Genomic DNA, 15,103 nt, shown 5'->3' with positions numbered 1-15,103 from the left:
ATGTGCTTCAAGCTTGATCTGTACATTTTTATTGGAATGTTTTCATTTAGATATTTTTTAATCTAAAACAATTAAGATAACATTTGCATTTTTAGGGCTTTAAAGGGGATTCCACACAAACAAACAAATAATGTTAAAAGAGATGTAAAACAAAGGAACATAAAATCATGTGGAAACCATTAAAGGAGTTAGTACGCTGGGGTTTTATGGGTGTCTTTTATGAGGGTTGCCGCTGAGTAAACAAATAAGGGGAGTCAGCAAAGAAAGTAAGTCTTTATTCAGGATAAAAACTTTTTTTGAGTAAAAAGTGACACCAACAAGAAGAAGTTATGCACCAAAATAAGCACCAAGATGGAGTGGTTTTATTTGGATATAATTTGGTACACATGTAGAGTGAATCGAAAAGAACGGGTGCATCTACAGATACAGACTACATATGTATAGGATAGGTCACTATAGCAAACAGGCCCATCTGACCTAGAATATGCCTTGAAGGATGGGCCTCCATGTCCTTTAAAAACAGCAGAGCACCAACTGCAGGTTGCTCAAGTGTGAGCCACCAGAACTGACAAACACTCCTGGACAGGTGTCAAAATATGTTCAGAAAGAACTGAGCGAAAGTTCGTTTTCCTCCGATTTGAGCCTGTTTCTGTTGTCATGACCCGGATAACTGAGAACTTGCACAGGCACGATAGATCACAACATACAGAGAGTGCCTCAGATGCCTTATATTAGTGTCCCCAGCTTCAGACCTTGGGAGCCGCTGTGGTGCAACTTTTAGATGCATCCCTGTTCCAACTCACCTGGATCGAATAAATAACACTTTATCTGGCCTCTGCAGAACTGGAGGAGGTAATTCAGCCATGGGATTCAGGTCCTATGCATCTAAAATATGCTGGTTAGGAAACTTGTGATCACCCAACACAGACGAGACTAATGTGAATGTGTTGTGCACCGATAACTACAGATCCATGTGCCATGTGACAAGTAATGATGGTCTCCAATGAACACTATAGGATGGCAGATATTGCATTCTTGCTCTTACCTACCCCATGGTTCCTAATTCCCCATGACTGTTGGGTGTACCGTCCATTGCAATTAAGCATGCACTCACACTGTTGTTACTCACAGCGTCTGCTGTGTTTTTACTGATGAACCAGCTCTTTGCAAAGAAGAAGAATTCCTTTATTACCCCACAATGGGGAAAGTCGGTTGGCAAATTAAATTCACCAGCAACACACACAGTAAATTACACACAACTACTAGCAATTAAAAGAAGAAGAAAAAAAGGACAAACCGGTCTAATCTAAAATTATATCTAAAGAACACCAAGAATAGAAGATAAAAGTAAATACCAGAGTAAATGTAAAATATTGCACAGTGGACAATATTTAACAGTGGAAAAAAAAAACTCCACCCTATTTGCAGAATGCACGATAATAGAATAAACAGTGTGTCAAATTATATCCACATCAATTCTATAGTTTTTTACCTTTTTGCCAGTTAGTGTACTGTTTATATATATATATATATATATATATATATATATATATATATATATATATATATATATATATATATATATATATATATATATATACATATATACATATATATATATATATATATATATATTCTGTCTTTAAGCTGGACAGGTGGATTTTTCATACACTTCTTGCTGAGTAGGTAAAGGGCATATTTTCATTGTGTCTTGGAAAAAAATCTCTTAGACATCTATCCATCACTAACATTAACACCTCCTCTACAAGCTTCATAACACCTGTCATGTGGGAAGGATGTGTGGCTCTTTTGCCCTCTGTCCTCTGATTGATAGGAAGTGAAAACCAGGAGCTGCTGGGGTTATAATTCTTCACATTACCAGCAGCAGGACTATAAAACTAGCTGCTCCTAGAACATGTACAGAAAGTAGGAACAAACAGAGTTTATCGAGCAGCGGCTGGAGGGTGTTAAGATGTCTGATTTACTGATGTGACTTCACCAGGGGAAACAACACAACCATTTTTATTAGCAAACGCCACAAATGAACATCTGGAAGCACTGATTTGCATTACTGGATCAAGAAAGTATTGAAAGTGACAAAGTTCTTTATATACAAAATATAATTTTTGTGGAACATGTCTAGGAGCTTCTGTTTAACTATAAATTTAGAAAAACACAAAAAAATTAAGTTTATCTTTAAATAAGCCAACGCATGTGGTGTCTTTTGAGAGCCAAGATACCTTTTTTATTTTTATTCTAATGCTCAACAGAATCTTTTAAAACTCTCTGCATTTGTGTGATCCCAATAACTGTAATGCATTACAGTCATATTTGCTGGTCTCCTTAGTATTTTGGCATGCATTTAGGAGTTATTTATAACGGTTTAAATAACAAAAGGGATGATTAAAGACTTTATAAAATGGTGTGGTCACAGCTATGTAATTATCCACAACTAGAGTCAATTTACTAAAGTGTTAAACAGATCAACAACAGATTTCTAATTAAAGCTAGCTTTATTTAGATTTGATGGACAGTATGCATAATGAATAACTCACGTGCATATAAAAGGGTAATACGTAATTTATTGTAAAACAAAGTTTTCTATATTAATTAACCCTGCAAATTGTCTTTGATCATTTATGTTTGAGGTAATCTTGAAAGAGCTGCTTAACTGAAGCTGAAACGGAATATCAAAAGGAAGAATTGTTCAGTGTCCTCATGCTTCTGTTTCTCTGTTGTAATCAGGACAAACGACGGGTGCATTAGATGTAAAAGCAGCTAATCCATCCGTCCATCCATCCATCCATCCATCCATCCATCCATCCATCCATCCATCCATCCATCCATCCATCCATCCATTGAAGGATGGGGTCATGGGGGAGCTGGTGCCTGTCTCAAGCAGTCATGGTGGGTTTCCAGTCCATAACAGGGCACCTAAACCCCAATTATAAAAAATAAAAAAAAACATAATAAAAAAAAATGGATGCCCCAAATCTTCAAGAAGTTTACCAGAACTATTGAGCAGCAGTTAAATGGAAAGCAGGAGGTGCTTAAATACATTTTTTTTGGTTGTGATTAACACTGTGAAGTTATTGTCTATAAAGTAACATGTGGAAGGCAACTTCATGAATTTCCATGTTAAAGACCATATTTCAGACAGCAGAAAGTGACTGGAGAGTATTGAGTATAATAAGGGATGATTAGAAGCTATTGTTAGCAGTGGATTGTCTAATACTGGAAACATGACTGCATATTTGCTCATATTATTTCCTTAGAGAGGTCAGCTGTGTTTTTTTTTTTTTTTTCACCAGCTACTGCCAGCGCTGCATGTGGCATAATTATCTCAGCTGCTGCCGTGCGAACAAGACAAACAAATGCATTCAAGGCAATCTCTGCAGAATTCAGCCATGGGCTCCCTGCTACAATTTCTGCTTTCAGTTTGTTCTTTAAAGATTTGACCACTACATAACTGCAAATGTCCTGAAAAAAACCCTGCAAAACCAAAGGTCTTACCATCCAACAGAACGTTGCCTTCTTAACCAAGAGTGAATGTGGAAAACAATATATTTGAACTTTGCATGATGTTTTTGCACTAAACTACCTCTTGAATTTTCACCGGTCAGAACTTGTATCTCTCTAAAAGAGTCCATAGAAACAGACACAGCACCAGCATCACACTGGAGACCGTGCCCCGTTTTCAGACAGCCCTTCTGCTCGTTCCTCAGAAGGATGTTAAGTGTCAAGGAAGTTTAAGTACAGAGCCCTCTGGCAAACACAAGCCATCCCTTGCTGGCTCACTGTGGGAGGCAGTAAGGCCATGAGCATGGAGCGACCCCCGCTGACTCCCTAATCAATAAAAGAGTCGAGGTTCTGACGGGTTCTACTAGCCACCTGGACCCCTGCTCATCTGTGCCTCTGTTTCTGCTTTCCCGTGGCTGTAACAGAGGGCATGAATTATTAACCCGGCTAAAATAAAAAGCTCTGCTTCATCCAGGCCTCCTGTACTCATGAATAATGGATGAGGCAGCTCAACTACAGGCGTTTGGTGAGTCAAACAGTGGACTATGATGGATGGGGAAGGGTCCTGTGTTTCCCCCACAACCACTCCCATCCCCTCACCTACCATCCTCTTTTGGTCCAGCTCATCCACACAAAAAAAAACTGAACACATTCTGACAAGCTCTATTAATTTAGAGAAGAGGTTTTAGCTTGAGCCCTGCTGCACTCCACCCAACAGATGTGTCATGGAAAATTTGGTTTTTGCTCCTCCTGGAGTGTCTTGTTTTGCTTTTTGTAGAAGTCAGTCGTAGCCATGACCTAATGATTCCCAAAGACAGAATCAGATTTTTCTTCACAGCTAAAAGTAAATTTTTGCAGACGAGATTCATTTACATGAAATGGCTCCATGTTATAATGGTAAATTCACATGTGTATAATTAATTTTTTTTAATTATAGAGTTGATAATTGTTTTTCTTATGTGCTTCATAACTGCAGGTCTGTCTTGCTAACTAAAATCTCACTTACGTATATTCAATCCACTAATGCAGTTTTTCTTCTACAGAGTGCATTTCTGAGTTTATCTCCTGATATTTTTCTTTATGTAAAAAGTCTAAACGAGTATTTTATATGTATTTGTATTTTGCATATATTGCAGAAAACTGCCATCACTGAGGGTTAATGAAATTAAGCCGTTTTTTTCTCAATTTAACTGTGAAGCACATGATAAGGATCTTTGTTTTATTTACCTTCTGCTTCTGAATTGCTCATAACCAAATTGTCACATCAACCAAATCAGTAGCTTAAATAAAATACAATAAGCAACTACAGTTTGATATCTACAACAACCTGAGGCAATGGCTGAATAGATAGATGAAGTTAACTCCCTTGTTTCTTGCGTTGTAAGCCAATAGAATCAAGTCACACTTCACTGACATCCGTTTTTCTTCCCTTGATTACTGTGCACTGCACTTAACTGAAGTTAAACAATATTTTAGTGTTATTCTTAGCTTTAGTTCGATTGCTTTACTCACCCTGTTCAAGAATTTTAGGGTCATGTTAGTTCATTCTTCGATCCAAGGGTAGTTTTGCTTGTTCCTAGAGACCCGGAGGACACTGCGTATCTTTGTAATTTGTGCAAGGTGTCTAAAGAGCACCGATCATTTCCTAAAATATCTGAAAATCTTTCAAAAAACTAACCCACCTTTGTTGTCTTAACTTTGTTTCCTGTACTGCAGCTCCATCCTTTGAGATCCGGTAGCACTTTACACTCTTCTCCATCCATGCAAGGATGCATCTGGCACCACCACTTCTGTGCAACTATCGATGCTGCGATAAAAAAAACAAATGGTTTTAAAAAGAGTACAAAAGCTCTGTACAAAAAGCAACTACACCCATTTTGTTTGACAGCAAAGCACAGCGTTGGGTCTCTTTGGAGCAACACCAACACTGCAAAAACGGAACTAAAAATGTTCTTAAAATTTGTGTATTTTTCCTTGATTTGAGCAGGTTCTGCCAATAGAATAAGATTTTTGCACTTAAAATAGGAACAATTCATCTCCATCATCTTTTTTCAAGTGCAATATATCTAATTATCTTATTTTAGGGGTCAAAATACTCATCCCATTGGCAGATAATCTTATTTACCTGCTCAAATCTAGGACAAAAACACACATTTTAAGAACATTTTACTTATTCTTAGATCTGTTTTTGCAGTGAAGCTGACTTAGACTCGGTGTACATGGCAGTGATTGAACAGAGCATCTCCATATCAGGCCTCCATGGAGATATGCCAGTCCTGGCCAAGTGTGTTTTCAGGTCTGAATTACAGACATGTGTGAATGTTGCGATGGTGAATGTTGTGAGCAGGTGTGAGAAAGGTGGTTATGTACAGCATAGGAGAGAGGAAACATGCAGTCAAGGTCTTATGCTGCTTTGAAGAAGCCTACAGGGGGAAAAACACTTTCCCATGACATTTCTAAAGTGAGGAGAGAACTGTCAAAATCAAGCCCCGTCAGGGCTGTTACACTAAAAGGAGAAGATGGGGATCGATTCACCTGTAACTGAGGACACTGCTGACATGATATTAAGTGACCTGGCCATCTGTCTGCTCTGATGGACATGTCTATTGCAGCTTTAACAGCGGACAAAAGGGTTAGTGAATGAACAGGTTGGCGATTTGATTTAGAAAACCAAAGTCTCAAACAACAAACGGAGCACACACCTTTCTTTGTCTTCTACGCAATAAACTTCTCATGCACAAATGATCAGATAAAATACTTGCCTGAGCCACACTGACAGGTGAGACAGCTTTGCACTGTGTCACACATTTCTAATCTCATGCCATTCTGGAATCATTACCCGAATTGTAATGAGAAGCCTGGCATACCGTCTACACAAGATGGAGCTGCTCTCGTTGTTCCCGCCACCTGTCCAGGGAAGCAGGAGCATTTGACAGTCTGGGATCTCTCTTCGATCTTGTTCTTGTTGCAGCATCGGTGTGCAGCAATTACCTCACAGGTTCCTGCTTTCACGTGTACTGGAAGCAGAAATACAAGCAGCGGTTAGACCGCCTGTGACAGCCTTTTGCAACATGTTTCACGGCATAGTAATGCATACTAACGACAAATACCGCTACAGTGGCTTGTGAAAATATTCCTTTTCAAATTTTGTCACATTGCAACCCCAAACCTATGCATTTATATTGTGTATTAGAGCAAAACATAGTTGTGCCCAAGACATAGATTTAAAGAAAATGTTATGATTAAAAATGTTAAAAGTCATGTGTCTGTGTAAGTCCCCATTAATCAAAACTTTGTAAAACCTCCTTCTTTTGCAATAACTGCTGCGAGTTTTATAAATTGCTGGCAATTTTCTTTTTTTTGATATTTCAATTAAATTCAATTCAGTTTTATTTATATAGATAGCACCACTTTAATAGTTCTTTGAACAAAAGCATAGGATCACTTAGATTGGATAGAGAGCACCTGTGAACACTGATTTTCAAGTCTTGTCAGACATTTTAGGTTGAATTAAGGCAAATGGATCATCAAGGAAGTCTTCATAGGTATAAAGCCTCCCATGGTAAAGCATATATCTTTGGCATAACTACAGCAGTCACAGCATGATTCTGCTTGCCATGAAGTTGGAAATGATCATGGGAAAAAACAGTAAATACATGAAAAAAAGGTTAAAATTAGGTCTGAACTTTGACTGGGCCATTCAACATGCTTTGATCTAAACTGTTTTATTTGTGGTCTCCCTGTGTTTTCCGTGTCGTTGTCTTACTAAAAGGTAAATCTCCATCCCAGTCTCAAGTCTTTTACAGCCTCTAACTTGTTTTCCCAAGAATTACCATGTGTTTACCACCTCCCTATCAACACTGACCAGCTTCACTGTCCTTGCAAGAGACAGAAATCCCAAAGCAACATGTAGCCGACTTGTTTCACGGCACAAATGTCTGTTCAGAATTTGCTGTCCTTGCCAAGCTTGTTTCAGTTTAGGTGGAGGGTCACTTCTTAGTAGGTTTTAAATTGTCTGACACTCTTTTGACTTCAATTCAGTTTTATTTATTTAGTGCCAATTCACAACATGTGTCATCTCAAGGCATTTTACAAAGGCAACTCAAACAAATCACTCCTCCTAATAGAGCGCATAGCCATAGTGGCCAGACGCCTGTCTGTTTTTATCCATCACTGTTTAAGATAATGGACTGAGCAGTCATTGCAGTGGGCTGCACAGTATTAGTTGGCATCACATTTGCCTTGCAGCAAGAATGTGACTGGTTCAAATCCTGGTCTGTGGTCTTTCTAGAATGGAGTTTTCATGCTCTACCTGTGCAAGCATGGGTTCTCTCCCTTAGATGTTGTTTGTCTGTGATGGACCACACCCCCAATGACCAATAGAGATTGGCACCTGCAAGCTTACACGGGAGCATAAGTATAGACAATGGATTTGTTGACTACTGCTCTCTGTTTAAAGCTTGGGATGTTATTTGCATTAGCGGACGCTACTGATTAAGTGACTTTGAAGGAATATGCAGAATATTTTGGGGAACTGGAGCAAAGGGGGCTGAAAACATTTGCATAGTAAACGTTCTCATTTTTATTTGTACAAAAAAGATTAAAACCATGAATCCCTTCCCTTCTATCAATTGTGCTGTCTATTTTTTTCATATCTCATATAAAGTCCCTACAAAATGCGTTAAAGATCATGGTTGTGAAAATGTTTAAGGGAAATGGGTATCGTAGCAAAGCTCTGTATATGGTTTGCAAAAAATTATTTATCTGTGTACTTAATTAAAATGCTGCCTTTTTCTTGATTTTTTTCAAAGCTTTGATTGTTGCATATAATGATACAAAATGAGAAATGAATCTTTAAAGTTAAACGTTTCTTTTCTTTGAGTATTAGCACTATGCCTACATGTGCAAAACCAAATGTAAAATATTATTAGACAGACAAGCTGAAAATCTCACACGGCTCACCTGATTTTTTTTTTTGTTTTGCAAAAAATAGGTGATTTGTCACAGGAATAGTCTAACCCTGTGAGTTCTAAGCCAAAATGTTTAATAGATTAAACTTATACTTATTTCTCAGGGTCCATCAACTGTTGAAAAACCAAACGAAGACCCACATTTCTTGACACAATGAGAACAACTCTGGGGTTTCTTTATGCAAGATAATATTTAAGAGTTACATTCTTTACTTGTGTCTCCAACATAAATGGTAGCTGTAAACGGTAATTACTGCAACTCTTACTGTAAAGGGCTAATTTATTATTACTAAGCAAAATGGGATATTGGAGGTGGGGTTGGGATATTCACAATGATTCCTGAGGAGCATTTAGTCTTGAATTTTGTAAAAGTTTCACACACTATAATAAAGTTGGTATCCAGCAAATAGTGTAAAAAAAATTAAATACAGTAGCCTCATCGCAAAGACACAAATAGAATATGAAGGTGACATGTTCACAGAAAATATAATTTTATTCAAAACCAATGTGTAATGTATATATATGTGCTGAAAATGTATCACATGTCAGCACATTCTATTGGAAGGTGCCTTGTTTCTACTTAATGTGTAAACACTGCTGGGGCACAGCTTCAGTCTGTTTTCTGGGGTCTCATTTCCCTCAGTTTTTGCATTGTTATGCATTTCTTGTAAGATATCCATCTAAGTCTTTTGGCCAAAACAATTGCCACTTAAACACTTTCTGCTAATAGGGACTGTGTGTATTTAAAAAAAAAACACTCATATAGATAAGGGATACTGTAGAAATAAGCATTGAGAGCACAGAGTTAATGAACCAAGACATGACTAAAGTAAACTGGAGTGCCACTGTTTATGGTGATGAATGAACAGTACCCTGCCATCTGTGCCACATTTAACATTTGTTTTTAAGGACTTTAAAGCCTTATACCAGGGGTTTCTAAAGTACAGCCTGTAGGCCATTTGTGGCCCCTGGAGTGATTTTGTGTGGCCCCCAACTGCAATTTAAAAATGGTTTGGCACACCAACAGCAGGGGTTGAGGCAGACAAAGACTTTTTATTTTAAATTAGAGGAAGATTATTATAGATTATAGATTAGACCTGAGTATCATCTGCGTAGTTACTTATCTTGTTTGTTATTATCTCAGCGAGTGGAAGCATAGAGATATTGAGTATAAGGAGTCCCTTGATTGAACCTTGGGATACCCCACATGAGACCTTTGTTCGCTCTGATGAGAAGTTACCTATTGACAGAAATAAGTCCCTGTTCTTTAGGGAGGATTTGAACCAATTGAATGCTGTGCCAGAGAGTCCGACCCAGCGGTCCAGTTGCTTTAATAATGTATCATGATCAACAGTGTGAAATGCTACGCTGAGGTCCAACAGAATCGGGACAAAGGTTCTTCCACAGTCTTTATGTGGATGTCATTGAACACTTTGATGAAGGCGGTCTCAGTACTATGATGAGCACCGAAACCGGACTGAAAAACATTAAAGCGGTTGGTCATTGTAAGGAAGCTATTTAACTGTTGAAACACAACGTTTTCAATAACTTTACTGATAAATGGCAGGTTAGAGATTTGGCTGTAATTCTGCAGATGTGATTTGTCCAGATTGCTCTTTTATCAGTGGTTTAATAACTGCTGTTTTTAAAGCCTGGGGGTAAACACCTGAAGAGAGGGATGAATTTACTATTTGGATCAGGGCAGAAGCAATGAGAGGCTGCAGTTTTTTTAAGGAAGGTTATAGGTAGGATATCAAGACAGCAGGACGATGATCTTAACAGATTTATAATTTCTTCTAAGCTTCTACAGTTGAGTTGTAGTCATTTTTTCTGCATTTATATATAAGAATAACATTGATACTGAATTTAATATGGATGTGCAGATTAACCCTCTAATTGTTTTGAATTTCCTCTGCAAAGAAGTTGGCAAATTAATTGCAGGCCCTGGTAGAGTAGAATTCAACAGGAACAATAACAGGAGCGTTTGTGAGTCTGTAGTGAATAAAGCGTGACCATTGTTGATGTTTTTTGATGTTTTTCTGCAAAAGAAATTCCATTGCAAGTTTTAGTGACGAGTGATAGCTTTGCAACCTCTCTTTGTAGATTTCATAATAAACGTGAAGTTGAAGTTTTACACCGTTCAGCCCTACGACAAAGTTTTCTTTCACATCTCACCAATGGTGCATTTCTCCATGGAGATTTCTTCCTACCAGAATCAACCTTCACTTTAATGGGAGCAACAGAATCAATAATGTAAGAAATCTTAGAATGGAAATTATCTACCAACTCATCTATTGTGTTATAGCATTGCAATGAGGTGGAGGAATATATTTGATTAAAGGTTTCAGCTGTGTTGTCTGTAAAAGGACGTTTTGTTACAATATCTGTCTTGCTAAGTGAGTCGATAGAGATTGTACTTTCAAAGATAACAGATAAATAATCTGAAGGGTGACATCGATTACAGAGACGTTGGAAATATTTACACCCTTGCTGATAATCAGGTCCAGAGTGTGTCCTCGATTGTGTGTTGCTTGTTTGATATGTTGAGTCAAACCAAGGTTATCAAGTATACCACACAGCTTTTCTGCATCTGTCTTTTGGCATGGATGTTGAAATCTCCCACAATTATTGAACAGTCACAATCAATTCAGATTAAAAGCTCATTAAAGTCCCTGGAGATTTTTTTTCTCATGTTTTGGGGTTTTGTAAATAGTTGTTAGAGCTTGTTCGTGGCCTTTATCTCAATTCCCAAAAATTCAAAATAGTTAAATTTTTCAAGGAAAACTTTCTTACAGTTTAGTGAATCATGAAATATTGTAGCAACCCTTCTGCCCCTGTTATGCTTTCTATTTTCACTTAAAAAAATCATAGTTAGGAGGCACTGATTCAATTAGTACATGTGACTTGTTATTGTCATCCAACTATGTTTCAGTTACAAAACATAACATCAATATTATGCTCAGTGATGAAGTCATTGTTTAGCCAAAAAAATATATTACAAGTTCAGTGCTACATTCATTACGTTGAAACAGGCAAAAGAGGTAAAAAGCACAAAGTGCTAGAAAAAAGTAGGATGGTATTCACTATGAGTCTTATTTGTTAAACAAGCTCAAAAGCAGTGCTCCTGTGTTTCATTGTTCCTGTCAGGGCATTCAAGTTATTAAAGGGAAGCCGTGTTTTATACATCCAACCATAACAAGTACCAGAAATCCAGGACACCCCCCAAGTGGAGAGACCCTCCTTTGGGCCTTAGTGCAGCTCCACTTGCTCATATATCCTTGACCAACATGCTAAATCCACTGATCCTGCATCCTAACCAAAGGACAAAAAAAGAACATATCAATGTGGATGTGGCCATAATAAATGCCTATACTGTGTATAAATCCCACAACATCACTGGTTTTACAACCATTAGGCAAAATAAAATAAAAAATGCATTACTATGTTCAAACATTATTTGCACAGAACAATGATCGTTATGATTATGATTACTTATTTAACCAATGACAATGACGAGGTGAAATATAAAAAAAAGGCTGGAGTTTTGACATTCCTTCCAGATAAGCTTCAATTATGTCTGTAAAGATTTTCAATTTGGAACTTGACTTGAAAACAGATTGCACCGAGCTTCCATCTTCCCATTAGCTGGCAATCCAGAAATCTCATCTACGACATTAAAAACATTTTGCTCTCAATCAATAAAGTGCTATTCACATTCCCACTGAAGGCAAGACAACAATTACCAATTGAGTGCTTTTCATTGAACAAAAACTTACTGATGCAAAAACAGGTCAGGCTCTGTGCTCTTGATGTGATTATCTTTAAGCCACCAGCACGCCCCTCCGTCAAAGTTACTTTCAAAAGTTGAGATAGTTTGAATGGAATATTCAAACTTTGTTTAAGAGACAACTACACAAGGACAATAGGCAATCACCAGAGATGCAATGGGTGTAAGTTAAGATATCCACAATGTTATTTTAAGAAAACAGCTATGGACACAAAGTTAACTGAAAGCGAGAAGCAATACAGAACTGTTAAATAAAAAAATAAGAATGCTCCTCTATAGATTTCTTCAGGTTTTACTTTTTTTCAGACTTGGGTGTTTTAAGTGATGTTACAATGTTTAATGTCAGACAAAGCTTACACAAATAAACTGTTTTCAAATGATAATTTAATGCATCATGAGAACAAAAATATAGAAAAAAGTTACCTCTCCTTGTCAAAACATGAATTATCTTTGATAATTAAGGCACACATATTGTCCAGGATTTACAGGCTACAGCAAGTCCTCCATGTCTTGAAGCAGCAAAGCAGCCAGAACCTTTTAATCATTTAAATCATTTAATCATCACCACGTTTGACTGCATGGATTATATTTGTTTTTCTTTTGTTGTTGTTTTTCATGAAATGGTACATTACTTTTATGTTTGATGTAATGGAACACACACCCTCAAAAATATTTTACTTTTATCTTATAAGTCCACAGGATATACAGTATTCCTAAACACTTTTGGGATCATCATGATTTAGCTTGGCAAAACTGGGACATATTTTTCTGTTTTCTTTTCTTTTTTTGTCAGCAGCGGTTTTGACCTCGTAACTCTTTTAAGTATGTCCTTTTTGCACCCACAACCCCTGGAGACTCTCATATGCTCTTGAAAAAAAATCTGGTAAGCCGTACACTCTCTCTGTTTGTTAATAATGGCTATAACTGGAATTTGCTGGAGTCTGAAAGCCTCAAAATTTGCTTTGTAACAATTATCAGACAAATAGATGTGAATTAATTTGTTTGTGACGCGTTTTTGGATTTCTTTACATTGTGACATAATGTGTTGCTTTCATTTAAGCAGGTTTCATTTAGGTGATTACTTGATTCTACAGAAATCCTTAATCAAAAACAGAAGAAATTTGAAATGGGCAAATGTTTATTTTTTTCCTAGTCCCATATATTGGTTTTTTTAATTTAATATCAGATCCACTTCTCTTCAAAACACTTAGACATGCATGTTTTTTTATATTTTGTTGTGGGAACACCAGCTTTGTATCAAGGTACAAAGCATAAACAAAAGCTACCTCCAGCTCTGTGTCAGCTCTGGAACTCTTGATTCATTAAGGGGCTAGAAAAGACTAGCTGCTGATTAAAAATTTGACTGTCAGCCGAGGTAATGACTCTGGGGCGGGACCCAAAAACACCATGCGGTGTGAAAAGTCAGAGGGTAGGGTTTGGTGGTCAGCCCCAAATTCCCCATCAGAGGAAACAACGTTAAACGGATTCACCATCTGCTTTACTTTTCAACCGCGGTGACCGGCAATCCAAGTTATTGTGAGATTTCATTATTTGAGATATTTAGGATTTCAACATTTGAAGAATATTTGCTTATTTCCACTGCAGTTGTTATTTTTTATGTTCCTTGAGACTTCTTTCCAGAGACTCAATACAAACCATACATTCTTATGTACCAAACCACATAATGGGAAAGTTTTGGATTTGGATTTGTTTTTCAGTTTCTTGCCAAGATAAGTCACATACAGATGAAAGACTGTCTATTGTCTGCTCCATTTATGAATATCCAGGTAGCAGCAGAAATGGCATACGCTTTATGATCGATACATTTCTATTAAGGCACTTAGGACTGCCATAAGGTTGAATCGCCAGGCGCCCACGTCAGCAGGAGGGGGAGATGAGAGACAAAGAAAGGTGAAAGGAGAGAGAACACTAATGACAATTAGCACAAGGGCCAACCCTTCAGCCAGTCAATACCACTCTGAGGCCAGCCCTCAACTCCACAGTCATATTTAGTGACTTCTAATTGATAAATACAAGTATGCAACCGACACACTTAAGTAGAGTAACTTACAATATTGTGTTAAATTCCTTTAAGATGTTGCATACACAGACATTAGACAATTGTGTTGACAAGAATGACAAATCCGCTTTATAACAATAACATCAGTTTGAAGAGTCAACATGTAAAAGCCTTTTTTTTTTCAAAAGTTTTTTAATCAGGGCAAAAATAAACCTACCCCATCCAAATAAAACCATTAATATTTGCCTCAAATAAACTACCACAAACCTGATTATCATATCAGTTATGTAACACAAAATGAACCACCAGGCTGTAGCAATGTCTGAAAAGATTAGATGCACCTCAAACAAACAGACAAGCGCTATTAATCAAAAACACTTAACTGATCATCACCAGGTTTGAGTTCACGGTACCAAAGAAGGAAAATACCATCAATGATCTTAGAAAAGTAGCTGAGGCTGTCAGTTTACCTGGAAGGGGTAATACAGCAATCTCAAAGCAACATAGATTCCATCTCGCCACAGTGAAAAATGTTATTTACAATTGGAAAACAGACAAAACAAGGGAGTCGTTAAGAGCTCTAAAAAATGAATGGGAAGCCAGTGTAGCGAAATTAAAACAGGTGTCTACAGTGACTTGCCTGCTAATGGATTTTTAAGCAGGCTCCGCATGGTCAAACTTTTTTATCTGCTTTTATTCCACTTGTGGAAGCATTGTGGAATTATGTGGTATATAAATGACAGAATTGTTTTCTAAACTGCCAGGGGTGTGACTTTGATTAACAAGGATCATGAATTAAGCTGACTG

General features: G+C 37.3%; 1 protein-coding gene across 2 annotated transcripts in view; it reads right to left on the bottom strand.

The window, feature by feature from the left end:
- Window positions 1–15,103, bottom strand: part of si:dkey-238f9.1 (chemokine-like protein TAFA-2) — a 171,549-nt gene that overhangs the window by 32,003 nt on the left and 124,443 nt on the right. For both annotated transcript variants that reach the window (XM_036151676.1, XM_012865086.3), the window contains exons 3-4: window positions 6,387–6,536; window positions 5,202–5,326 (exon numbers count right to left, since the gene is read on the bottom strand). In XM_036151676.1, coding sequence (XP_036007569.1) covers window positions 5,202–5,326; window positions 6,387–6,536 — 275 coding nt within the window. The remainder of the gene's footprint in view (window positions 1–5,201; window positions 5,327–6,386; window positions 6,537–15,103) is intronic.

Source organism: Fundulus heteroclitus, chromosome 20, assembly GCF_011125445.2.
Source record: "Fundulus heteroclitus isolate FHET01 chromosome 20, MU-UCD_Fhet_4.1, whole genome shotgun sequence".
Classification (NCBI taxonomy): domain Eukaryota; kingdom Metazoa; phylum Chordata; class Actinopteri; order Cyprinodontiformes; family Fundulidae; genus Fundulus; species Fundulus heteroclitus.
This window is presented reverse-complemented; position numbering and strand designations above follow the sequence as displayed.